Genomic DNA, 26,414 nt, shown 5'->3' on the forward strand with positions numbered 1-26,414 from the left:
GGAAAACAGAATTCCGCCCCGCATCTCCATCACTGATTTTTGATGATGCTGTTACAGTGCTCAACTAAAGATAACTTTTCTGGGGAGAGTCCAAGTTTGTCATTTCTCCGGCTTTTGGAATCTTCAGTGATTCACAGAGATTTAGATGTTAAGACTGTAAGGTGTGGCGACACTGTATTTCATTAAGTTCCCGATTATACAGGGAGTAGAGCAGCGTGCCTCAAGCAGTCTTGGCTGAGACTTACAGTGTATACATTATACATCATGATACACACGGATACAAAACTGAGACAAAAGTTTCTTGAAAAAATACACATACATATGATGCATTTGTTGAAAGAAATTTTATTTTATTGAAAAAAAAATACTGGTCACGCATTAAATTGCCTTCCAAACCTAATGATGGGTCACCATCCAGACTATGAAAAACTGAAGTAAAGGTGGTGCACTTCTGGTGAGGCTGATGTCTTTCCGAGGCCGTGTGGGAGGACTACAAGGGAAATGTAGGCTCCTACCCAAACTCCCATCCAGAATCCTTTTCTGGACCAGAATTCTCTGCTTTTCATCACGTCTGTTTGTCAGGAAGCAACAGCATCCCTTGGTTTGAGCTTCTCTGCACATGGTGCTGCACACCTGAGTGTGTGTTGCCACGTTTGCATGAGCACAAATAGATGACTCTGATCACAAATATTGAACCAACCAATTTGGAGCTGGGCTTAGCCTGCAAATGCTCGAGCAGCACAGAGACACCAACTGTGTGTTGATCACTGAAGAAAACCGCTGGGTAAAGCCACGGAAGGAAGGCAGGGGCATTCCGGCTGGACGTGTGTGTCACCGCTATGAGAGGGTTCCCTGGGATGACAGGACTCCTCTCCCGCCAGGGGTTGGGTACTGTCTTGGGTGCGGAGGTCCTGCTGCAGGGACTCCGGAGGGCGGTGGAGGGGAGGGCAGCCTAGCAGTAAATTGTATAGTCTGTTTTTCCAGAAGTTGTTTGGGAGCACAGAGGAGAGCGTTCCCAGCCATCCACTGGGGCAGGGTGGTGACCCAAGAGACATGCTGAACCCCCTGGGCAGGCTCTTGAAAATGAGTGGAAATCCTCCTGTTGAACAAAGAGGAAAAGGAATTTCGAGGGGAAAGGTTAATGCATTCACATGCAGGCAGGTGTGAAACAGGAGGGCTGCCCCGGGCACACCAAGGGCTTCAGGACTGAAACCCAGGGTCCATGGGAGGGAAATGAGGCCAGAAAGGGCGGGAAGGGCTCCTTCAACCGAGATCAAGGCTTAGGGCTTTCTGTAAGGGGGCTCTGGGAGGATTTTAAGAACAGGCTCAAATCTGTGTTGTAAAAGGGTCACGCTGGCCATCTGGAGGAGTGTGAGTGGGAGGGGACGAGGCTAGAGGCAGATGTGCCACCCTTGGGCCTGAAGCAGACAGATGTGGAGAGGACGGGTGGGGAGACGGAATGAATGCCCTTGCGGAGGTCTGTGAGAGGTCCGGGAGAGGGAGGAGGCCTGTATGTGGATGTATGGTCCCAACATCTGAACTACAGGTGGTAGAGAAGGGACAGAGTGTTTGGGACAAGGGTGGGGGATGGGCGAGCTGACAAGGAGAGGGGAGATTAAGGCATTTCAAGGCCAAGAGCAGAAGAACTTGACAAAGTGTACCATTCACCTGTTACCTTTGGAAAGATGCTCTTCCGGAAGATATATTGTGTTCACAACTAAGTTACTTAGATCTTAACCACCCACCCCTCACACACATGTGCACACACCGTGCTCCCACCTCTTACCCTTTTCTTAGCTGACCGCCAGTCAGATTCTATTCTAGGCCCAAGGCCACACGCAGAAGGCAGATCGGTCCACCCGGGTTTTAAATGGAAATGCCTGTGCCCCAAATCTGCTGACAAAAAGCTGATTCGCCTGAATTTGAAGCCCAGATCCCTAGGGAAAGAGATGTCAGGAAGCTCCAAGCATGACGGACAGAAGCTCTGGGTGAACTGGGGCAGGGAGGGGCTGCAGGTTTCCCAGCGGCCCAGGTATCAGCATGAGGTCCCCACTCAGCACTGACCCTCCTGGGACGGGAAGGGACCTGGGCTCAGACAGGCGGGATCTGCCCATTGCACCCCCTCCCTGCTGAGGCTGAGCGTTAGGACTGGAAAAAAGAGTCTGGGACAGTAGTCATCAGGGGATCTCGGACAGATGGTGGCCTCCCAGCGTGGAGGAGAGGAGGCAGCGAGGACTGGGGGACAGGGCCACACTCAGACAGTCACATGGGGCCCCAACCAGCCCAGCCACAAGGAAGGCTTAGCAAAATCTGTTCAAATCAACTTCAAATATTTTTTCAATTACAGTTGACATTCGATATATTATTTCCAGGTCCACAGCATAGTGGTTAGATGAGTATATGCCATGACCTATCTGACACCATACACAGTTATTACAGTACTAGAGGCCTGGTGCACGAATTTGTGCATGGGTGGGGTCTGGCCGGCCCACCCCAATGGGGGCCGATCAGGGCTGGGCGGAAGGGGCCATGGGAGGTTGGCTGGCTCTGCCCCTGATGGGGGGCTGATTGGGGGCGGGGCCCGTGGGGGTAGGGGGGCCCGATCGGGGGCAGGGCTAGCCAGGGGGAAGGGCTGCAGGCGGTTGGGAGGGCTGATCGAGGTCCTGATTGGGCTGGTTGGCAGCCACAGTGCACGTCATAGTGACCAGTCGTTCCGGTCATTACGGTCATTCCAGCATTCCAGTCGCTTGGCTTTTATGTATATGAATTATTGACTATATACTCTATTCGGTACTTTACATCCCCGTGACTATGTTATCACTGCCAATTTGTACTTCTTAACCCCTTCACCTTTTTCACCCGTCCCTCCAAGCCCCCTCCCATCTGGCAACCATCAGTCTGTTTTCTGTGTCTGAGTCTGTTTCTGTTTTGTTTGTTCATCTATTTTGTTTTTTAGAGTCCACATATAAGTGGAATCATACAGTATCTGTCTTTCTCTGACTGACTTATTTCACTGAGCATAATATCCTCTAGGTCTATCCATGCTGTCACAAATGGGGAAGATTTCATTCTGTTTTATGGACGAGTAAGATTCCGTTGTATGTATGCACCACAATGTCTTTACCCACTCAGCTATTGATGGGCCCTTGGGTTGCTTCCACATCTTGGCTATTGTAAATAACACTATGATGAACAATATTTTAAAATCTTTCCTCGACACTATGCCCCATCTCTTTGCTACCTTTCAAGTTTCTCAAATATCTTGAGAAAGAGAGAGCATGCCGGCATTTCTGTGTTCCCCGGGCTGGTTGGCGGGCTACCCTGAGCTTTCATGACTGTGTGTCTCCCTCGCCCAAGGAAAGCAGTCTCAGTAGACAGTGGAATCTGATGGCCTCCGAGTTTATGGTTATAGACAACTCCTCCAAGTTTCTGGGCTGAAAGGGGGAGGCAAGAGACAGGCCCATTGCTAGAAAAAGGATGAAGGATTTTGACAATGGGATTTTCTTTGTCAGAAGCAAGAAATTTGAGTGTTTGTATAGGCTGAGGAAAAGGCTAATAGGGAAGGAAAGGTTGAAGAGAGAGAGAGAGAGAGAGAGAGAGAGAGAGAGAGAGAGAGAGAGAGAAAGGATAACTGGTGTGTGGGCTTTAACCTGGAGACACATGGCCCGGGCCTAGGCCTAGCTCTTACCCAGCACACAGGCTGTTCCTCTCCTCCTGCTTCTGGCCACCGAGGCTCCATCTCGCCTGTGGGCCATGGAAGCACATGCCACCCCACAGGAAGGGTTAAGGAGTAGCCTGTGCTGCTTTCAGTCCCAGAGCAGAGCACCCAGTGGCTATACAGCAAGTCCCAGATGATCCCCTGCCTCCTGTCGCCCCACATCTGCAGGTCCCAGGTTTTCTCGGCATCCCCACTGCATGCTCCCAGGTCCTGGAGGCAGCTCTGCCCTCTTCCAACCTGGCTCCTCTTTGAAAGGGCCTTTTCCTTACCTGGATCCTGCTGGGCTGTTCGCCAGCATTCAGATCCTGCCCCTGTTCTTCCATCAGCTTGGATCACACCGTCTGGGACAACCCAGCCTCTTCCTACTACGCTGCTCTGCACTTTGACATTGCACCCCTCAGGCCAGAGCCCCACTCCCTGTTAAACCGTGCAGGGTTTATACCACCCACGTCCGACCCCGACACCTGATGGACATGCCATGCCTCTGCTTACTCTCCTCTCTGACTTCATCCTCGGCCCTGATGCAGGAGCATCTCCCTGCCGCGTCCTGCCCCCACCTCCCACCCCCTGAGCTTTAACTCACAGCCCCACCCCCATTCAGTCCCAGCAAGTCCAGCTGTGGACAGTCTTTGAGCTTTTATTCTCAAGTCCCAAAGGGTCCGACGCTGCTGCGAGAGGCCCCCTCTCACCATTCAGGATGCACTCACTGTGCCTGCGTGGCTTCCATCAGACAAACTGCAAGGCGTTCAGGGGGATGCATAGAACAGGTCAGTACACATACACGTTGACCCTTGAACAACATGGGTTTGAACTGTGTGGGTCCACTTATATGTAGATTTTTTTTTCTTCAGTAAATACTGTAGGTGCATTTTCTCTTCCTTGTGGTTACATATCCTTTTTCCTCTAGCTTACTTTATGGTAAGAATGCGGTCTATAGTGCATGCAGCATTCAGAGTATGTGTTAATCGACTATTTGTGTTATAGGTGAGGCTTCACACCCACATTGTTCAAGGGTCAACTGTAAATTAATCTAAGAAGGAAAAAGACAAAGAACTTGTGTGGGAAAACAAGAACGAACTCTTTGGCAAAATAGTAAGTAGGCCCTTAGGGAAATCATCATAGAGATTACGGTAGCAAAAGAGAGAATGTTTGGATATGGTCAGATTCCACCACCAGGTTTAGAATAAAGAGTTTCAAAAACTCTGAAGGAAAAAAAAGTGGGTAGACATTTTCAATTGCTGGGAGCCTGGATGGAGAGGTTCAAACTATTTGAAAAGCTCTTTAAAATGCTATTGTGGCGATGCAATCAGAATGATGGTAGGGGAGGCACTTACAGACACACACGACTACTGATGTTTTACAAGGAAGTGCACGAAAGCTGGAAACAGTGAGGAGCTGCAGGCCTGCCTTTGTCTTACTATCTGCTCTCAGCACCACCTGGCCCCTTGCTCACCCTTTTGCCTCTCAAGTACGTTTACTGTCTAGAAATACAGAGCTTTGCCTGTCTCTCCACTTCCGGAGGGGCCTGCTCCAGACCGGCACCAAGGAATCTGGGTCTCTGTCTGTACTGGGAAGCTGAGCTTCTTCGAGGAACCACACACTTGACACTTGTGTTTCACAATGGGGTCATTTAGGCATCAGCACGTGGGCTTCCATCAAAGCTTTGGTCACACGACCTGAGGGTCCGCGCCTCTCCACACTGTCCTGGGCACAGGGCCTCCCAGCGCTGCTGACGCTCAGAGCATCCCGAAAGGACAGGTGTCCTACCACCCGGGTTAGCTGGCCACGTCACATCCCCCAAGGCCCAAAGGCCCTGATCCGGGGGAGCTCTTTCCAACCTCGGGCAGAGGCCCTTCTTCAGACAGATGAAAACTACCATCTCCTCGTCCCCTAGTGATGTCTGTCTGACCTTCCAGCCATGACTCCCTCCTTTCCCCTGATGTCTGCCCACAGCATCTCTGGGCTCCATTCTCTGCCCTCCTGGAAACAAACCGTTTTCTAGCTGATTCCAAAAGGCTCAAGCCAACAGAGGCTCCACAGGGAAGCAAATGAAGTCTGGGCCCCACAGTTTGCCAGACCAACAGCCCCCACTGAGACCCTCTCCAGGGGAGAGGTGGTCCTGCAGGCAGCAGCCGGCCGCTCTCCGCCTGCCTCCTGTCTGATCTCTGCACCTGCCGTTAGCACTCGAAGCTCTGGGGGAAATCGACTGAAATGAGGAGCAATTCTTCTAATGGCCCAGAACACTCTGCTGGGCCCCACACCTGCAGGGGACCTGGAGTGTGAGAGCATCCTCCATGCTCCGGGGGGGAGGGGGGGGTGTCCCTGCCCTCTCTCCCAATCAGGATGGGGGGGTGCTGTCAGGCCTGACTTTCAGGACACTTGTCACTTTAAGAATGACAGCGCCCCCAGGGTAAGTTCGGAGCTCCCAGAGGTGCTGGACACAGGGCTTGTGCTGCCAGCACTGTGACTCTAGACGACTTCACTTGGGGTCCCGGACTCCGCTCCTCTCTCCACACACCTCTGCCCCAGCACTGGCCACCAGCATCACCAGCTCCGCACTCTAATTGATCTCTCCCCTTAATGACGCTGGGCTTTGTTGGACTTCTGTCAGCAATTTTCTCCAGTCCTGTTGCTCTCAGTGTCCTCAGATACTCACACGGTTAAGAGGACCCTTGCCTCAATGCCAAAGGATCTCCATGGAGGAAATGGCCCTTTCCTGGGGCCTCTGCCATCAGCTCTGCTACCCTTTTCTGCCCTCTGCTGGCCATCATCGCCACTGCAGGTAACCTTTCAGGATTCTGAGGGCTTTCACTGATGTGCTTATTCAATAAACACTTCTTTAGGGCCACTCAGTACTACACAATGTGTAGATAGTAAGTATTCAGTGATGACAATACATGTGCTTGGCTTCCAAGATCACAGTCCCATGAAGAAAAGTGTGTGTGTGTGTGTGTGTGTGTGTGTGTGTGTGTGTGAGAGAGAGAGAGAGAGAGAGAGAGAGAGAGAGAGAGAGAGAGAGGAGAGAAAGAAACATTATGAATGAATGGGAGTGAATGAATTGTAGTGTACCCCTGTGTAAGCCTAGATTTGCTCATCATTGCACAGACTTTACCTCCCGCCTTCACCTGACAACATCCTTGGAATTGAGCGCCCTTCCCCGGTTAGAGGTGGAGAGTGTCAGTGACATTTGCCTTCTTAGCATTTTATGGTTTTTCATTTATAAATCAAATATTTCTGAGCGGGTGCCGAGCTTGATTCTCCATGAAACTTACCGTCCAGATAAGGGGCCAGACATAAGTAAATAATCAGACAGATTGCTTGGTGACAGTTAGGTGTTACCTAGGGCTGTGTTCTGACTTGTTTACTCCTAGTAAGAGCCCTGCACTGCCAGGATAGGGCATGGGATGCATGATTTGGAGGGAGAAGGAATAACCCACAGAGGAGCACAGCCTATGCACACAGTAGGCATCTCGGAAGTGCCGAATGCATGATAGAAGCTACAAAGCAGGCAAGGCTGAGGACCAAGCCAATGTCTCCAACAAGCTTTGCTGAAATCAGCAGGTCACGTGTCCTCCCCTCCCCTGCAGCATGCCCACCACATCATGACACTCTTCCGCCCAACTAATCTCCAGAGGCAGGTCCAGATGTGTGAGATGGTGTTGGCTGGGACCTTTAGCAGGTTCCAGTCAAGGATAATTCAAGAGCCACAGTCCAAAATTGCAGGAGTCGCATCTGCTCAGCACCTGGTGCATAGGAGGCACTCTGTGGTTCTGTTGGGATTATTGAATGAATACGTGAATTTTGCATAGTCATCCAGGCAGGAGCTTAGCTTCTGCGAAGATTTCAGTCATGATTGTACTCATCTGATCAGTGGAGATCGCCATTCTGGTCCATTGTAACGGAAGTGGATTTATAACTTAAATTGGTGTGTTGGCCACCAGCAGTGTGTAGACTCTGAGAGAGAGAGTGTGCAGTGAGGGTGCAGGCAGGGGTGCAGAACAGCCATGAGAACATATCCCCAAGGTTTGGGAGGCAAACCTCTGGAAGGACTAAGCTCTCTTGGACGGGTCCTGGTGGCCCCTGTGCTGGGAGGGACCGACTCCCTCAGAGATCCAGCAGGGGTGGCTACACATGTTGCTTAAAACTATAGCCGGTTTGTAATTTTGGCCTCAGACAGTAATTACAGCTGCCGGGGCTCCTTGGAGAGATAATTACAGGGAGGATTCAGCATATTCATTTTATCTACACACTTAACCATCAATTAAATCATTACTGTCTGATCCTATTCCAGAGTCTAGAAATGTTCTGTGAATGTATAATTTTGGAGGCACTGGAGTTGTTTTCAGATAGTTTTAAGTGAGAAATTGCCCAATTTCCAGAGCAAAGGCCCATGTGCATGCTTCCCGGTGGAGGCAGAGCCAGGGATATCCTGTGGAGACTGCCTCCCGGGAGGCCCGAGTCACAGGAGGGGCCAGGCCGAAGGGATTGGCAGGCAGTGCAGCTTTGCCTTTGCTCTCCCACACAGTTCATGATTTTCCAGAGCTGACTGTTCCTGGGACCTAGAGGTCAGCGGCTGGGAACAGGAGGGAGGGCGGCTTAATTTGCCAAGAGGCTTTTAGGAGGGTCCTCCCCTGCCAGGATTTTGCCGAGCCCCTGGGCCACCTTCCACTAACTCATAGCCAAAGAGGCAGTCCTTTCACTGTGGTATTTAAAAGCACAGGCTCTGGAGTCAGACCACAGGGCTCACATTTGGCTTTCCCACTTCTGAGCTGTGTGTGCTTGAGCCAGTGTCTGAACCTTTCTCAGCCTCAGATCATTCTCCTTTGTATCGGCACAATGCAGACCCTACCCAACAGAGCTATGGTGAGACCTCAATGGGAAAATAATGCAGTATGCTTAGCACAGTGTGAGCACTTAATGGCTACTAGGTAAATCTTAATAATTAATGTTATTTAACACTAGAGGCCTGGTGCACGAATTCATGCACAGGTGGGGTCCCTCTGCCTGGTCGGTGATTGGGGCCGATCAGGGCCTGTCTCGCCCAGTCCTGATTGGGGCTGATCGGGCTGGCCGGCCGGGGGGAGGGACTGCAGGAGGTTGGCTGGCTACAGGAGGTTGACTGTGGAAGCGTACTGACCACCAGGGGGCAACTCCTGCATTGAGCGTCACCCCATGGTGGTCAGTGCACATCATAGCAACTGGTCATAATGGTTGCTTAGGCTTTTATATATATAGTTTGTTTTCCTACACATACATAACTATGATAATGTTTAATTTATAAATTAGGCACTGTAAGGGATGAGTTGTAATAACTGGTAATAAGATAGATTAAGTATAACAAGGTACTGTAATAAAAAGTTATGTGAATGTGGTGGTCTCTCACTCAAAATATCTTGCTTACTGTACTCACCTTTTCACTTAGAGGAAGCACTTTAGGGCTTCCCATTGGCATGCCCAAATTGCCAGCATCACTACTCTTGCACTTTGTGACTAATACTAAGTAATATGGGGGTGGTCATTTGAACACAAGCACTATCATACCAGACAGTCAATCTGACAACCAAATTGGCTACTAAGAGACTAAGAGTGGGGATTGTCTATAGCATGGATTCAAAGGGATGATTCACATCCTGGGCTGGACAGAAGGGGACAGTGTGAGACTTCGTCACGCTACTCAGAACAGTGTGCAATTTAAAACTTGGGAGTTATTTGTTTCTGAAATTTTCCATTTAATATTTTGGACTCCAGTTGACTGCAGGTAACTGAAACCTCAGAAAGCAACACTGTGGATAAAGGTGGGGACTGCTGTACTTGTTTCAGATTCAACCCAAGTGTAGCCTCCTGTCTGTGTATACAGCTTGTGGAGCTCCCATAATGCTGCTTTGTTGTCCGGGTTTGCTTTCCTGAACAGACTATGAGATCCCTGAGAACAGGATTGTATCTCCTTTGTCTCTGATTCCCTGGACCCTTGTGTGGGCCCAGCAAAGAGTAGGTGCTCAGTATTGGCTGAATGAGAAATAGATGGAGGGAAGGAGAGGAGGATCTGGCATCCCAGGTGCTCGGCTTGAGGTACGTACGCCCCTTTCTTGACTTGTGGAGTTGGGGTCCTTCACCAACAAACACTACATGATTTCAGCAGGTTTTCATGTTCAAACTTCTATGCGCTGAAAAGCTGACTGTAAAAGCCCTTGCTGACAGCATCCGTGCTTTGCCTGACAGCACAGGGGCACTCCCTGGCTGGGGGGACTTTTAGGAAAAGTCTGTGTGGTCCACAAGGAGAGAAGTGCAGCCGGTCTTCAGGGTCCCGAAGACTTCGGGGTATTTCACATTTTGAGGTGATTTGGTGACTTTTTGTGAAACTGAGACTGTGAGAGATGGAGAGGAAGCAGGGAGCCAGGACAGAGGACGGAGGAGGCTGTGGCCTCCACAAATGCTTCAGAGCCACCACTTCTGTCTCAGGTCTATTCTGGAAACAGCCTTTTGCAGTGTGAGGGTTCCGCTCTCACCTGTGGGGACCTGGTACACGATTTTCAGGAAACATCATCGCCATTGATGTTCCCTGTGAAGTGAGCAGAGGACTCATTGGGTCTTAGCTTCTGCACTCAGAGCTCCAGTCCATGCCCTGCTCACCACAGGGAGCATGCTCATCGCCTGCGCCAAAGAGGAACGCGTCCCATGCGTGCACTTGTGCTGGCTTCAACAAGCTGGCGGCGCTTTATTATTGCAATTTCATGCTGTGATTTTTCTACTTCATTCTGTGCTGAAAGTGGCAACTGTCCCCACTGTGTCTCCAGCATTGCGTGGCGCATGGTTTTGGTTTCCAGACCCACTGAATTCATTTGATAAAGTGGCAGAAATCTCATACAGGTGTGGCTTGGTTAAGCATTGTCCCGAGCACCAAAAGGTTGCCTATTCGAATGCCGGTCAGGGCACATACCTGGGTTGTAGGTTCCATCCTTGGCCGGGACATATACAGAAGGCAACCAATCAATGTTTCTTTCTCACATCTATGTTTCTTCTTCCTTCTTCCTTCTTCCTTCTTCCCTCTTCCTCTTCCTCCTCCTCCTCCTCCTCCTCCTCCTCCTCCTCCTCCTCCTCCTCTTCCTCCTCCTCCTCCTCCTCCTCCTCCTCCTCCTCCTTCTTCTTCTTTTTCTTCTTCTTCTTCTTCTTCTTCTTCTTCTTCTTCTTCTTCTTCTTCTTCTTCTTCTTCTTCTTCTTCTTCTTCTTCTTCTTCTTCTTCTTCTCTCTCTCTCTCTCTCTCTCTCTCTCTCTCTCTCTCTCTCTCTCTCTCTCTCTCTCCTCTCCTCTCCTCTCCCAACTTCCTCTCTTTAAGCATGTCCTCAGGTGAGGAATTTTTTTTAAAAAGTGGCAAACATCTACGTGCTATGTGCACAAAGAATTCTCTCAAAGTAACTCCCTTCTATAGGCCTCTCCAATAATTCTGCTGGGTACACTGAGTTAGAGGCCCATGTGTCCAGCTTCCACAGAGGCGCAATTCTGCCTCCTCACCCCCCTGTCACGGCAATCACCAGGATGCCTGGCATGGTTTCATGGTGGGATGGGTTGGCACCACGTGAGCCACTGCCCTGGCCTGGTCATTGGTGTGGGGCAATGGCACGGCTTGGTGTGGAAGGGAAAACCGGGAACAGCAGGGCCTTCATCTTCGGAGATGAAGGGGTGGCCAGGGATGTTGCTGGTGGCTGCAGGGAAGAGGGGTTTAGGGGTGACGGTGGTTTTATAAGAAGGTGGAGAGACAAAAGCATTGAGAAGCAAAAGAGACAGCGCACCACCCCACCCGAGATACATGGGATGCGAGGGATTCACAGCTTTCTCGAGAGAGGTCACAGAGAGTGGTGTGCCTTCGAGGGAGAACCAGGCTTCACTCAAGGCAAGGAAGTGGAAAGGTTTTACGAGAGTCAGGACATAGAAGATGGTAGGTGGAGAGACCCATAGGTGGTTGGAGACAGTTCACACAGCGGGTTCTTTCAGGGAAGGGGAAGTACAGGCCGGGATGTGGGTGACAATGGTGCGAGGACAGGCGACTGGACAGTGGGACAGAAGGCAGGTTCAGTCTCAAGGGGCAAAGTTGGCCTTACCTGGAGGAAGTACTGTAGCTGCGTTGTCCTGGGGGCGAGAAGATAAAGCCTCTGCCACCTTCAGACCAATGGCTCTCCCAGGGTTGTTTGGAAGGGGGCTGAGCTGTCTCTCTCGCCCATGTATCTGTTCATTCATCATTACCCAGTGCTCATAAGCCTTGGGTCTACTGTGCCCCTGGCCTGTCCCCCACCTTAAACCCCCACCCATCTGCCCGACCACCACCTCCCCTCCTGCTGCCCTGGGTCCTGCCTTCGCCCAGTGCCGCTTGTTGTCCTCCTGACAAGCAGGCTTACCTTCCCTACACATGACACCTCACAGTAATAATGTCACATCAGCTTTCCTGCATCAGACACCTGCTTGATCCAAGGCACTATACTAAGCACTGGATGTACATCATCTAATTTCACCCTCAACCTGTGAGGCAAACAGTAGTATCTCCCCAGAGGAGAAAAGCGGAGGCTTTGCTGACTTAGCTACCATCATGAGGCAAATAAGTGGGAGAGCTAGCATATTGATGTACATTGTCTTATGTCTCCACTGTTCTATGTCCCCTCCACAGTCTTGCATGGGTCTTTCATGCCAGTGACTTTGGACTTTGCCCTGTGGCGTGCTCAGATCAATAGAATACAAGAGGGGTGACAGTTCCAAGTGATGGCTTTATTTTATTTTTTTTTTTCTTTTTTTTTTTTTTTGTTTCTTTCTTTTTTTTTTAATTAAATCTTTATTGTTCAGATTATTACATTTGTTCCTTTTTTTCCCCCCCCCATAACTCCCCTCCTCCCAATTCCCGCCCCACCCTCCGCCCTCACTCCCCACCCACTGTCCTCATCCATAGGTGCACGATTTTTGTCCAGTCTCTTCCCACATCTCCCACACCCCTTTCCCCCCCAAGAATAGTCAGTCCATTCCCTTTCTATATCCCTGATTCTATTATAATCACCAGTTCATTCTGTTCATCAGATTATTTATTCACTCGATTCTTAGATTCACTTGTTGATAGATGCATATTTGTTGTTCATAATTTGTATCTTTACCTTTTTCTTCCTCTTCCTCTTCTTAAAGGATACCTTTCAGCATTTCATATAATCCTGGTTTGGTGGTGATGAACTCCTTTAGCTTTTCCTTATCTGTGAAGCTCTTTATCTGACCTTCAATTCTGAATGATAGCTTTGCTGGATAAAGTAATCTTGGTTGTAGGTTCTTTCTATTCATCACTTTGAATATTTCTTGCCACTCCCTTCTGGCCTGCAAAGTTTCTGTTGAGAAATCAGCTGACAGTCGTATGGGTATTCCCTTGTAGGTAACTGAGTTTCTTTCTCTTGCTGTTTTTAAGATTCTCTCTTTATCTTTTGCTCTTGGCATTTTAATTATGATGTGTCTTGGTGTGGTCCTCTTTGGATTCCTTTTGTTTGGGGTTCTCCGCGCTTCTTGGACCTGTAAGTCCATTTCTTTCACCAGGTGGGGGAAGTTTTCTGTCATTATTTCTTCAAATAGGTTTTCAATATCTTGCTCTCTCTCATCTTCTGGCACCCCTATAATTCTGATGTTGGTACACTTGAAGCTGTCCCAGAGGCTCCTTACACTATCCTCGCATTTTTGGATTCTTTTTTCATCAATATCTTGCTCTCTCTCATCTTCTGGCACCCCTATAATTCTGATGTTGGTACGCTTGAAGCTGTCCCAGAGGCTCCTTACACTATCCTCGCATTTTTGGATTCTTTTTTCATTTTGCTTTTCCGGTTGGATGTTTTTTGCTTCCTCGCATTTCAAATCATTGACTTGATTCTTGCGCTCCTCTGGTCTGCTGTCGGGCGTCTGTATAATATTCGTTATTTCAGTCCATGTGTGCTTAATTTCTAGTTGGTTCCCCAATATAAGATCGAGGGTCTTATTAGTTTTCGTGTAGATCTCATTAAGTTTATCGGCAGCTTCTAAACAGTTCTTGAGAGACCTTAAAAGTGTGGTTCTGAACTCTATTTCTTCCATTGACAATTTTGTCCTGTTTCTTTGTCTCCGCATTTTGTTATGCTTCCTTGGTGCACCCCCTAGTGGTCTTTGTTTGAAGTCTTATAGATAAATCTTGATTGTTGTAGCTAATTCCAGGGAGGGTTTGACCTCCAGGCCAAGTGGCTATGAGAATCAGCTGTGTCAGCAGTGAGAGAACTTCTGTCCTCTAGGGAGGTGCTAATCTAGCCTTTGCCTGAGGCTATCCGGCAAATGCCTCCGTGCAGGGCTTGGGCGGGGCGGGTCGCACAGGATCAACAGGGTGGGCTGGAGTGAGCAGTTATGGCGGCTCTCAGTCCTGTCCCAAGGGGCTCTGCCTCTCTGAGTCCCAGCACCCGCTGCAAAGCTCGGAGAGAAAGCTGCCCTCGTTCTGACCGAGGCCAGACAGTCCCGCTTCTCCCGTTTGAGTCTGGGTCCCTAAAGACTCGCCCGGATCTGGTGCTCAGAGTCTGCGACTCCCTCCCGATTGAAAACAACAACCGCGCCCTCCGCCGCCAGCCCGCTCCGCACACTCCGCACCTCAGAATTTGACTTCAGCACTGCGTCTCCTCTGAGTGTCCGTATGCGTTTCTCTTTCCTCCTAGTTGTAGGACTTCCACTCAGCCAGCGTTCCTGTGGTTCTGGGTGATGTCCCTTCCGTTTTTTGGTTTCACTTTTGAAGTAGTTGTTCAAAGCAGCAAACTCCGGCGTTAACCTATGCCGCCATCTTGGTTCTCCTCCCCCCAAGTGATGGCTTTAAAAGCACCGCGTATTTCTACTCACCCCCTTGAGCTTTTGACATCTGTCATGGGAACTACCTATGTCCTAGAATGAGCAGTCACAGAAGCTCACCTCTAGCCAGATCCAGTGGAGCCCAGCAGAGCTGCTGCCAACCCACAAACCCATGAATAGGAAATACGAGGTTATCGTTGTAAATGACCAAGATCAGTGGGGAATGTGTCATTATAACAAGAGCTTACTAATATAGAGTGAAACTAAGATCTTTCTGATTCCACACAGTGCTTTTATTTTATTTATTGTTTAATGTTTTTACTGTTTTTTTTAGAGAAAGGGGCAAGGAGAGGGACAGAGAGAAAGAAACATCTATCGGCTGCCTCCTGCTCACCCCCTGTTGGGGGTCAGGCCCACAACCCAGACATGTGCCCTGACTGGGAATCAACTGGAGACCTCTTGGTACATAGGTCGATGCTCAGTCAACTGGGCCACACCAGCTTGGCCCTACAGTGCTTTTAAAAGCAGCGTTTTTCTATCTCGGTGCTTCTCAGGCATGGACATGAGGGCTTCCTGGCCTGGATCCAAATGTGGACCCCTGTTCAGCCCCTTAGGCTCTCTTCCTTCATCACCTCATCATCGAATTGAAGTGGCAGCCTCTACCTGTTCCAGTTGTACTCTTCCTCTTTCCTCCCCTTTCCTCTTCCTAGAAGGAAACCTGCACCTGCCTACACCCCTCGGCAAGTCTCTCAAACCCGCTTCCCTGCCAACCAGGCAGCGTGGAAGAAAACGCAGCTGGACCAGCCTCGCACGGCCAGTTTCTCACTGGCCAGCCCAGGTGTGGGCCACACAGCTGGTTCTGAATGATGCTTTCCTTCTGGGCTGCTGGTATTCAGCTCAGTTAAGAATGTAAACCTGAAACAAGGCCTAAGAGTTTTCTGGAAAGCTGTTTCGTTTTCATCCTGCTGGCACCGATGCCTGGTCCCTTATGATCTCACATTCCCAAGTGGTGTGTCATGTAAGCTTTTGGCTAATGTACTTTCAGTTGTTTTGCCTTTGCTGTTGCTTCCCCCACCTAATCATCTGCTTCAATATAACCGTAATTTTCAAACTCAGTAGGATGTGCAGTGAACAATAGGCAGTAAAGTTGATTAACTGAAAAAGCCCTTTAAAAAAAATCCTTCAAGCTAATGGAATACATATTTTTGTTTTGCTTTGTTTTGGCAGTCATGTTATGTTCTGTGGGCTTTTTCCACAATTGTGTTTTTAAATGTTGTATTGCCCAGCTGGTATGGTTCAGTGGTTGAGCATCGACCCATGAACCAAGAGGTCCCTGGCTCGATTCCCTGTCAAGGCACATGCCTGGGTTGCAGGCTCCATCCCCAGTGGGGGGTGTGCAGGAGGCAGCCAATTGATGATTCTCTCTCCTCGATGTTTCTATCTCTGTCCCTCTCTCTTCCTTTCTCTCTAAAAAATTAATTAAAAAACAATTTAAATGTTGTAATCTGATAAGACTATACTTTGTAACTACAAAGATTTGATTCCTTCAAATTAGAACATGATTTTCCCTAGTTATCTTTTTTCTAATTGATTTTAGAAAGGAAGGGGGAGAGAGAGAGAAACATTGATTGGTTGTTCCACTTATTGATGCATTAATTGGTTGATTCTTATATGTGTCCTGACTGGCAATCAAACCCCCAACCTTGGCATATCGGTACGACGCTCTAACCAACTGAGCTACCTAGCCAGGGCTTTCCCTGCTTATCTTAATGAAAAATTTTGAAATGAAAACTTATTATTTCATTTATGCAGCAGGTACCTGAGAAGGAGGTAGCCCAGGGTCTGTCCTCTCTCCCTCAGGGGGTCTGTGGGCATAACTTCAGCAGCCCCTTAGTCACTCCCGTCTCATCCTAAGCCATTCTCCTGGAAGGGAGAACCAGATTTTACCAGTTTTCCCCCTTCAAAAGCTTCCACTGGCTGGCCATACCTATTAATATTTCCCAAATTAATTCTTCTATGTTGTGCCTTTTCTCCTAATGCTCTCTCAGCCTAGAATACCTTTCCTCTACATTCTCACCATGTGAATCCTATGTAACCCTCAGGATTCAATTTAAGTGCCACCTCTTCTGTGAAATCTCCAGTGACTATACCCCACTTAACTCGAAGTGTTCCCATGATACTTTATGATTTACATTGACCACGTTCTGCCTCTAGTTTTGGCTTTATAGTTAGTTCATTCACCTATCTTCTCTCTTGACTATGAACCCTTTCAGGTCTGAGATTGTGTTTGCTCCCCAGGGTAAAAAATAGGGTCTTTCATGTTCACTGTGTTGATGTTTCTAGCTGGTTTGGGCTCATTGCTGACTTTTGCTACAGATGGTGATTGAGCCTCACTCTGTGGTTTGTAGAGAGGTTTTCAGTCTATGATGTCCGTTCACATTCACCAGGCAGGAGGGGACTGGTCAGTGTGAGGGCGCCCGAGGGAGGATTAACACAGAGGCAGTCTATACCCGGCTCCTCACAGAGGGTGGAAGCTCCCAGAGGGGAGACACAGGTGCCCACACGTGCAGCTGGCTGGGTGTGCCTCCCTCCAGTGTCTCCCTCATGCCAGGCAAATGAGAACTAGAAGTCATTGGGGTCTTTTTATCTAGAAAATGTCCATTATTCATAAGTGGTAATGGTGATATCCTGAAGTCAGGGTCACAGGTGAACAAATCTAGCATCCAGTTTATTGTGCACTAACATATAGGGTCCGCTGGTGGTTGGGAGGCAGGCATATGTCTTCATTTACGATGTCTTCAGCATTTATGTTTATAGCTCTTGGTTATTTTTCAGAGCCCCCTTTCCAGGAAATACTGAATTTAAGCACTCAGGTCCTGTTTTATGCCCAGCCAAATAGAGCTCTCAGAATCCAAAGCCAGTTAGCTCCTCCCCCCTTCACTGACAAACTTACCCAGGGCCAGGGTGGGAGGCCTAGTGGGGCAGTAGAGGTGCCTCAGTGGCTCCCACATGGTCACTCGGCTCTGCTCTCCTGCTTGCCTGTCTGTTCCCCAGTCCAAGCTACACTGCTTCCAAGGTCCAAGTCCTGAAACACTATCTGATCGTGCCCTCCCCTGCTTAAAACTCCTCAATAACTGTCCTTTGTTCAGAACAAGGTCAGGCTTCCTCACTTGGCCTTGACCCACCTCCATCTCCTCCTTGCACTTCATGCCCAGTTGCTGGTGGTCCACACCGTGCTTCCTACTCACCCCCATGCCCTTGTCTCTGCTTTCACTTCTTGTGCTCCCTCCCTTCCCTCTTTGCTTGGCTAGGTCCCACTTATCTTTTAAGCATCTGGATCCATTTTCCCCTTCTGCAGGAAGCATTCTGAAGATCCTCCTACTCTCTTCCCCTAGTACCCTGTGCCCACCCTTAATATAACATCTGGTGCCACTTGACATCGTCTGGGTGCGTGTCACCCACAGCACGTCCAGCGGCTTTGTGAGGTTGTTATTCACCATTGTATAACCAGGGCCTGGCAACATGCCTGGCTCAAAGTCAGCCCTGAGTATATTCTTGTAGGATAGAATTCCAATTTATTCTATCTTACAGCTTGGGAAATGCTTGCTGATGTGTTAGATGGACTCTGCATCTCCTATTTTCAAATCTTCAGGCGTGGAGTTTCTGTTAATGTATAAAAGTAGCCCCATGCTAGCTCTGAAAGCCAAAGCAGCTTCATTTTTTCGTGAGGATTAAATGAGCCCTACCTTCCTTCCAGCCCCCAGTTCTCCAAGTGCAAGGTGACACCCGTGAGGGTTGAGACAATGCAATTAAGTTCCCAGCCATTGTCTCAGGTGAGATTTGTAGCAACACAAAAGCCCAGGCAGTTTACATAAAGTTCTCTGCAGAGAAACATCTCAGTTTAAAAGCAGGTTGGGAGACCCATGACCATTTCCTCCAGAACACTCAGAATTCCATCATGTGTGGAGTCACCATATTGGCCGCTTATCTCAGCAATCTTTCAAGATGCCTCTTTGCATTTACGTGGTGCTCAATAAATGCTTGTGGAATGAATTACTGAATAGATATAGTGAATGTAAACTTAAAGTAACAAACTCCAAATATCCTCTATTTCGCTTTGTCAGGTAGAGTAAGTTTTTCCTTGCAGTAACTCTAACATGTCCCTTCATCTGAAAACCTACGTCTGTACTCTGCTCACCTTTGGAATGGCATCCCCCTTAGAGCCCTTGCTTCTGGCTTGTTTCCGATGAACCCCTCTCAGGAACAGTCTACATGTCACACATGCCACCATTCACCACCTGTACTCTCAAGGTTGACTTGACAATGGATCCTGATACACTTTCCTGCAAAGACGGGACTGTTCAGTTCAGTTTCTGAACTGGGAATCCTTTTTAGAAAGGCATCTCAATGGAGTTGATATTGAATGGCAGTAATTTGCCATGCCGGGCATAGTACTTGAAGAGCATGCATTTGGGCCCATAAACGCGTGATGGCAGATTCTGGCTCTGCCATTTACTGCCTTTGTTATTTTGTCTTTCTCAGACCCAGTTAGCTCTGTAAACATGCAATGGTAATATCTATCACAGAGTGCCAAGGCTGAATGAGATAAGATATGCCGAGTTTGTAGGGTAGAGCAGGGTGCTTTAGTGCTCATTGAATAGTAGTTATTACCCAAATGGCCCCTTTCGTTTTTCATGCTATTGCCCCAGTCTCCTGACTGGAAATATAGTTATAGCCATACTGATTTATTTCTTTATTTCTTTAACAGACTGATTCTTTTTTTAAAAGAATATATTTTTATTGATTTCAGAGAGGAAGGGAGAAGGAGAGAAAGATAGAAACATCAATGATGAGAGAAACATTGATCCTGAATGCTCCCTACTGGAGATCAAGCCCTCAACTGGGGCATGTGCCCTGACCAGGAATCGAACCTCAACCTCCTGGTTCATAGGTCAACACTCAACCACTCAGCCACACTGACCAGACAGCATATTGATTCTTTGAGGGGTGAAGGGGAGTGAACAATAAAGAATGTCCTCTTTAGAGAAAGGGAGAAGGGAAGAATCAGATTCTAAGTGGGTGTGGCATGATGTTCCATCATCTATTTGCAAAGCTGTGGTACATAATAAATAGGCAACATAATCCTGGATTTTTATGCTTTTTTAAATAAAATTTTAAAATTCAAGTTTAACCATATTAAGTGCATATAAGATTGAATAATGTAATGAGTCACTTCAGTTTTTGACAAGCTTCTTCATTCTCCCTTAGATACTTCCTGTAATCAAAACCCATTTTCAAATTCACAGGAAGATATTATCTAATGATCCACTCAGTCTTTTCATGTTCTTAATTTGAGGTCAGTTTCAGTGGCCTGTCTCACATCAGCTGTCATTTTTGTGATTGAAATGTCACTTCACATTACAGTTTTCACCGGGACAGTTCTCATCTTTGGTTTCAATTCAATTTAATTCAAATCAGATTCATATGTCTCAGAGCAATTGAATTCGCTTAAAATCCCCTCTGTTCAGAAAAGATTATAACCACTGCTCCTGCTGATGCCACTAAACTCCCTGATACCCTCTAAACCCCAGGTGCTGCCTGGGAGGCCTGATAACAAGGTTGCTGCTGCTTCTGCCCACTAAAATGGGCCTGGTGCCAGCCCTGGACCAGCAAGGCCAGCCTTAGGGCCACCGGGGCTTGAACACCATTGTTATCTACAGTCTTGATGCCACAGTCACCACCACCCCATCCCCGCACCAAGTTCCTACTGGGTCAGATTGGTTGGTTGGTTGAGTTTTTCCAGTCTTCTTCCCACAAGACAAACCAAAGGGTTTGAGCCATAGCACAGTTCACCCATGCCATGCTCGAAATCGCCCTTCTCCTGGAACAACTGAACTGCTTTCCTCACACTGAGTTGTATCCCTGACTTTCCCCAGGAGAGCATCATTTTCAAGACGCTTCTCTTACAAGACCTCTGGTGGAGATGAGCCCTGCGTCCCACTAGACCAGGGGTGGGCAAACTTTTTGACTCGAGGGCCACAATGGGTTCTTAAACTGGACCGGAGGGCCGGAACAAAAGCATGGATGGAGTGTTTGTGTGAACTAATATAAATTCAAAGTAAACATCGTTACATAAAAGGGTACAGTCTTTTTTTTCAATAGTTTTATTCATTTCAAACGGGCCGGATCCGGCCCACGGGCCGTAGTTTGCCCACGGCTGCAATAGACACACTGAAACTCCTTTATCCCATCATCGTGTGGCTGGCGGGCCAGAAACATTCTGGGGACTTAGTGGCACTGCCAAGAGGAGGAAAACATAGGGTACTAGGACCAGGCATTATCAGGGCCCAGAAAACTTACTCAGCTGGAGAAGGGGAGACTGTAGTCTACTCCACAGTATTCCCAGGGGCTGAGCTTGACTCCAGCTAATTGTGCACGAGGAAACTCACTAACTGAGCGAAGGCCAGCTATGGAGGCCAGATTGGAGCTTTCCTGTGGTTTTGCCATCGGCAGCATGGCCTCTGCTAGTGGTATTACTGAGCCTGGGAACTGGTAAAAGACTGGCTGAGGTCGTAGCCCAGCCCTCTAAGCGGGCTTCAGATTAGGCCAGAACAAATCAGAAAAGGGAGTGGTCCCTGTGGCGTGGGCATTTCGGGGGAGATCTACCCAGACAGTCTGAAGGGACTGCTCAGATGGAGGTGAAATAAGGTCAGAACAGGGGAGCCTGGGGTTGTACATAGAACTGAGGGGCAAATGAGACACAAGCAGGTCACTAACCAGGGGGATCCAGAGGAATGGAATAAGAAGGTAGGAACCGTAAGTGGGGTGTGGCACCTGCTGCATTCTACTAATTGGACTGGAGTTTCTTACAATTACCTCATCTGCCTAGAAAAACCAAGGCAGAAGCTTCAATGGATAGACTGAACTTACAGAATGAGTTTAGGGATCATGTAATTGTTAGAGCTTAGACTTTGAAGTTAGACATCTTGGGTTCACATCCCAGCTCTGTCACTTAGTAACAGTGTGGCTTTGGGTATTAATCTTTTGGTATCTGCATCCTCCAGTAAAGAACCTCGTAGGATTCTCTTAAGGATTTGAACAGTTCATTTCCTTGTGCCTGGCACACAACAGGTACTACAAAGCTGGAAGAATGTGGCACATGGCCTCGTTGTCTAATAGCAGGACAACTAATTCCAGACCGAATTCATTGGTGGGGCGGAGCCTGTCCATAGATTGCCTTCCCTGATACGGAAGGCCGCAGGCTGCTGCTGGACCTGCAGCTGGGGCCCTCACAGCTGAGAGAAGGGGCTCTGGGAAGCGGGGCCTGCTGTGGGTGGTGGATGGGGAAGTAGAGCCATTCGGAGGGAACTCCTGAGCATCAGCTAGCCTGGGAGCATTGTATCTGAATCATAATATAAGGCAAATATCCACTCACATTTCCCTCCTGGATTCAGAAAGGAGCATAGCCTTCCCCAGGGGGATGGGTGCTCCCACACCCAGACACGCGCTTCAAAGCCCCGGGTCGCAGTCCGACATGCTTTTCCCTCGCCAGTGTACGCTCTCTGGCTTGTGTTTCTCTCTCTACTAGCCTCGTGTGTGAACACCTGGGCTTTGGAATTCGGTTCATGTATCCTGGTTGGAGAATGTCTGGGCTCTCCCATCGTGTCTGTGCATCGTTTTTGTCGTCGCCGTGTCCCTGGCAGTGACTCCCGTTTTCTTTCTCTCTGTGACTCACGTTGAATTCCCTCCATCTGCACTGGGAAATGGCCTGAGTTGATAAGTTAAGTTGAAGGCTGGGCTGAGGGGGAAACAAAAGATCTTGCTGCTCTAAGTCTGGGCTCCACTGAAAGCCTGCCCTTCACGGACTGGAAACAAGGAAGGGATGTTGCACCACGCAGACCCCCTCCATTCCCCAGCTCACTTCCCACGACTCCGCCCCTCACTCCACCTCGTTCTGACAATACATCCAGTGTGCCATGTGCCCTTTCCTGCTTGGTGCCTGTGCCCAGCTCTCTCCTCTCCTGATGGATGCCCTCCCTTTCAGCCTAAATGCTCCAGCTCAAGACATATCCTTCTTCTTGTTTGTCCCTTTGCTTTGGTTCTTTAGATTCCACGTGTAAATGAAACCATATGGTATTTGTCTTTTTGTCTGACTTATTTCACTGAGCAAAATAACCTGCAGGTCTATCCATGGTGTCGCAAACGGCAAGCTTTTATTCATTTTTATTGCTGAGTAATTTCATTGTATATATGTACCACACCTGCTTTATCCATCCATATATTAATGGACACCTACATTGCTTCTATATGTTGGTTATTGGAAATAAGTCCTCAATAAATATAGGGGTGCATATGTCTTTTTTAATTCGTGTTTTTATTTTGTTCGGATAAATACCCAGAAGTGGAATTGCTGGGTCCTATGGTAGTTCTGTTTTTAATTTTTTGAGGAAACTCCATACTGATTTCTGTAGTGGCTGCACCAGTCTGCGGCCCTACCAACAGTGCCCCAGGGTGGCCTGTCCACTTCCTTGCCAACACGTGTTACTCACTGACTTTTTGCTAATAGCTATTCTGACTTTTGTGAGGTGGTAGCTCATTGTGGTTTCAACTTGCTTTCTTTGCAGACTCATGGAAACAGATCAAACTGATGGCTGCCAAAGGGGAGGGGGTGGTGCATGGGTGGGAAGGTGAAGGGGAATATAGTCAATAATATTGTGATAAATTTTCATGGTGACAGACGATTACTAGACAGTGTGGTGGTCACAGTGTAAGGTATATAAAAGTCTAATCACTTTATTGTACACCTGGAACTAATGTAATATTTATACCAACTATACTTAAAGATTTTTTAAAAAAATTTGAAGACTTATCTTTCAGCATCCTCTCTGCAGCCTCCTCAACCCCCTGGAAGCTCTTCCCTCCCTCCTACTTGCTCTGATGCATTTTAATGTGCACCTCTGTTATTCAGCTTCCCATGTTGTAATTTCTCCCTCTGTGAGCCCCCTGGAAAGCAAGGTGTGTGTCTTACCCATGGGACTGCATCCCCTGCATCCAGCACGGTGCCTGGCACTTGTTTGCTACACGTTAAAAATATATGGGTGAAAACCAAAGCATTCTTTTTGTTTCTTCTTCCTGCAGAAACGATGACTGTGGGTAAGAGAACTGCTTTGCCAAGGACACAGTAGGACAACCATCTCACAAAGATCTTAAGTAACATTCCCTATCCAACAACGCCCGGACGACTCCAGTGACCAAATGCTCAGCTGTAACCACAGTGATAACTGGCCTTCTTTCCAGACTGGGTTTGGTGAACATGAATGGTCCAGTTGTCTTCAGATGGTCTAAGGTGGTGTGCTGTCGGGGCAGCACATCTCTCACAGTCAAGAACCAGGATTGGACCACGGAGGAAACCAGCTGATACAGTGAGAGGACTGAGAGGACCTTGAGTACCAGGACTCTCAGTGATGGCACAGCATCTGCCCTGGCAACGTCATACTGACATGATGCTATTTGTTTGAATGCCCTGGAAGGACAGAATACTTTAAAATATATCCAGGTGCTAACTAGGCAGCAGGTTTAATTCATCTTTGAGCTAATAGCTGTCTCCAGAAAATATTTTACCCAACAAGTGTTCCAGCTTTGCCAGGTATAGCTCCAGGAATGGAGTAGGATAAGCACGCTGTTCCCCTGGAGAAGATCTAGTGCAAGGAGGGCTAGCTCACAGCAAACCCACTGCCCTCTCCCATACACATGGCAGCGAGTACCAGTTGATCGTGACCCCCTCGTCTGCTAAACCCAGGTTCTGAGGAGTCAGAATCCATAGCACTGTCTTCTGGGTAGCCAGCAGCCACTTCTTTCCAACCAGTGTTGGCATTAGAATGAAAGTTATCATCCCTGTTAGCGAAGCATCCATCTCAGAGGTGTAAGCACTGAGTACCCTTTCCCAGACTCATTTGTCCATGGAGGGAACAGCCTCAGAAATAGATGTGCTGTTGTGAGAGCTGAGTTCATGGAGAGATAGTACAGCAATCCCATGAGTGGAGGCACAACTTTTGGGCCTTCTTGGCCTGAGTGCCTTCTGGGGTAATTCCACATGCAGCAGCCCAGAGGGTAGCCTTGGGTAGCTACAGACAGGTTTCCTTTTCACTTCCAGACACATAGATCACTCTCATAGCACTTGGGGAATGGAAATACCCACAAGAGTGAAGGTCAAGGGCTCTCCCCAGTAACTCATTACTCAGCTTCCTTTGTGACCATATCAGCCAACTCACTGCCAACTGTGTTCCTCATCCTCATTGCTTCTGCCATCATATAAATGAAGCCAAAGGCCTCAGCATACCCCGGGCAGAGAAGCCCTCTCTCTCCCATGATGGGTGCAAGGTACCGCACCCACACATTTTCACCACTTCTGCAAGATAACATTTCCCTTTTCATGCAATCCCTTTGCAGCAGAATCCAGAGTTAGATTATAGTTTACCTTCCTGGGAAGCTCATTATCTTCATTTGAATTATCATTTCAGGAGGACTAACTGGGTGGAAACAGGATCATTGTGTGTCTTCAGAAAGTTTTGTGTTGCCACAGCTGCCTGGTCTAGGAAATACCCTGATGTCAGATCTAAAAGGATGGAGGCCTTTGGTTGTATGCGGCACTATTGCTGCGCCCCAGCTTCACGTGCTCCCCAGCCTGCCTGATTCATTTCCATCTCATTGGCTTTCATCCTCCAGGATGGAAGGGGGACCCAAGTTTCTGCCTATGTCTGACGACATGAGAAGAATGCTACTTTCTTTGCCCAACTCGTTCTGCCTAGTTCTCCCTATTCTGACATCCTTCACCATTTCAGTGTTAGGAGCAAAGCATGAAACACTCATACCAGCAGAAATATGATCACCAGAGCCAGGCAGATAAGCCCAGAAGAATGGTCCCAGATAAACCGAACTGTCCCGAATAAGTATCAGGCAGCCCTCCCAATAAATTTTGATAGGTCCTTGGCACTGGGAGCCTGGGCAGGAGATCCTGGGGCAGCTGTGTCTGTTATTCCCCCATCAAGATCTTCCTGCCCAAAGAGCTAGCAGCCCTGGGGTACCAATGAGTATGCTACTGGTTTGTTGGTATGAAACAGAAGGTGGTTTTAAAGAGGCCAGAAGGCAAAGAGGCCTGCCCATATGGCAGGCAGGTGGCTTTGTGTCTGGAAAGCTTTGCCTAGCCAGTCCAGCTGTGGCCAGAGGCCCATTATACATGTGAACTCCCTCAGCCGATCTGCAACTCTACTTTTGTTCTCTTGCATTCTGTTTGGTTTCCCTTTAGTTTCCTAGTAAATGTTCCTTTTGAAAAATTCCAACCTTGTCTCCTTGAACTTGGGGGGAAGGGTATTGTCCAACATGCAATACTTAACATGCAGGAGGGAGGAGTAAGGGGCAGAGGAGGGGGTGGGGAGTAATATCCGTGGACACTTAAGTAGAGCAGAAGCTAAAGAAAGGCAGCTCGTTATGATGGTTATAGATCTTGCGATGTCACAAGAAACCCTGGAGGAAAACCACGATTATTGTCATTCTACTGACTGCTCACATGCTCGGGTTGGATGCTTTCTCCCCCTCGTCTCTGCGCCAAAGTAAAGGTTCAAACAAGACATTCCCATCCTTGGAAACGCAGAGATGAAAATGCTACGTATACTAAGTTAGAGGTGGTCTGTTCCTTTTCTGAAGACTTCAGAAAGAATTATTGCAGCTAATTAAGAGAGAAGGGTTTTATCAAGTCTAGATTGGATGAACATAATTCTGCCAGCTGTCCCCTCACATAAGGTCTCCACACCACAAGTGTTGCCATGGTGCTTTCTCCAGTTGCCCCTCCCCCCTCGCAGCAGCCCTGCGATATGGAATAGTCTGG

The 26,414-nt window shown here is 48.3% G+C and overlaps 1 protein-coding gene across 1 annotated transcript in view; it reads left to right on the top strand.

Annotated features, from left to right (window-relative positions):
* SYT9 (synaptotagmin 9) overlaps positions 1-25,864 on the top strand; it is a 171,553-nt gene extending 145,689 nt beyond the window's left edge. Inside the window, exon 7 of the mRNA XM_059708777.1 lies at positions 23,669-25,864. Within this exon, the coding sequence (XP_059564760.1) occupies positions 23,669-23,677 (9 nt within the window). The 3' untranslated portion in view covers positions 23,678-25,864. The remainder of the gene's footprint in view (positions 1-23,668) is intronic.
* The last annotated feature ends 550 nt before the right edge of the window (positions 25,865-26,414 follow it).

The sequence above is a fragment of the Myotis daubentonii genome, chromosome 9 (genome assembly GCF_963259705.1).
Source record: "Myotis daubentonii chromosome 9, mMyoDau2.1, whole genome shotgun sequence".
NCBI classification, from domain to species: domain Eukaryota; kingdom Metazoa; phylum Chordata; class Mammalia; order Chiroptera; family Vespertilionidae; genus Myotis; species Myotis daubentonii.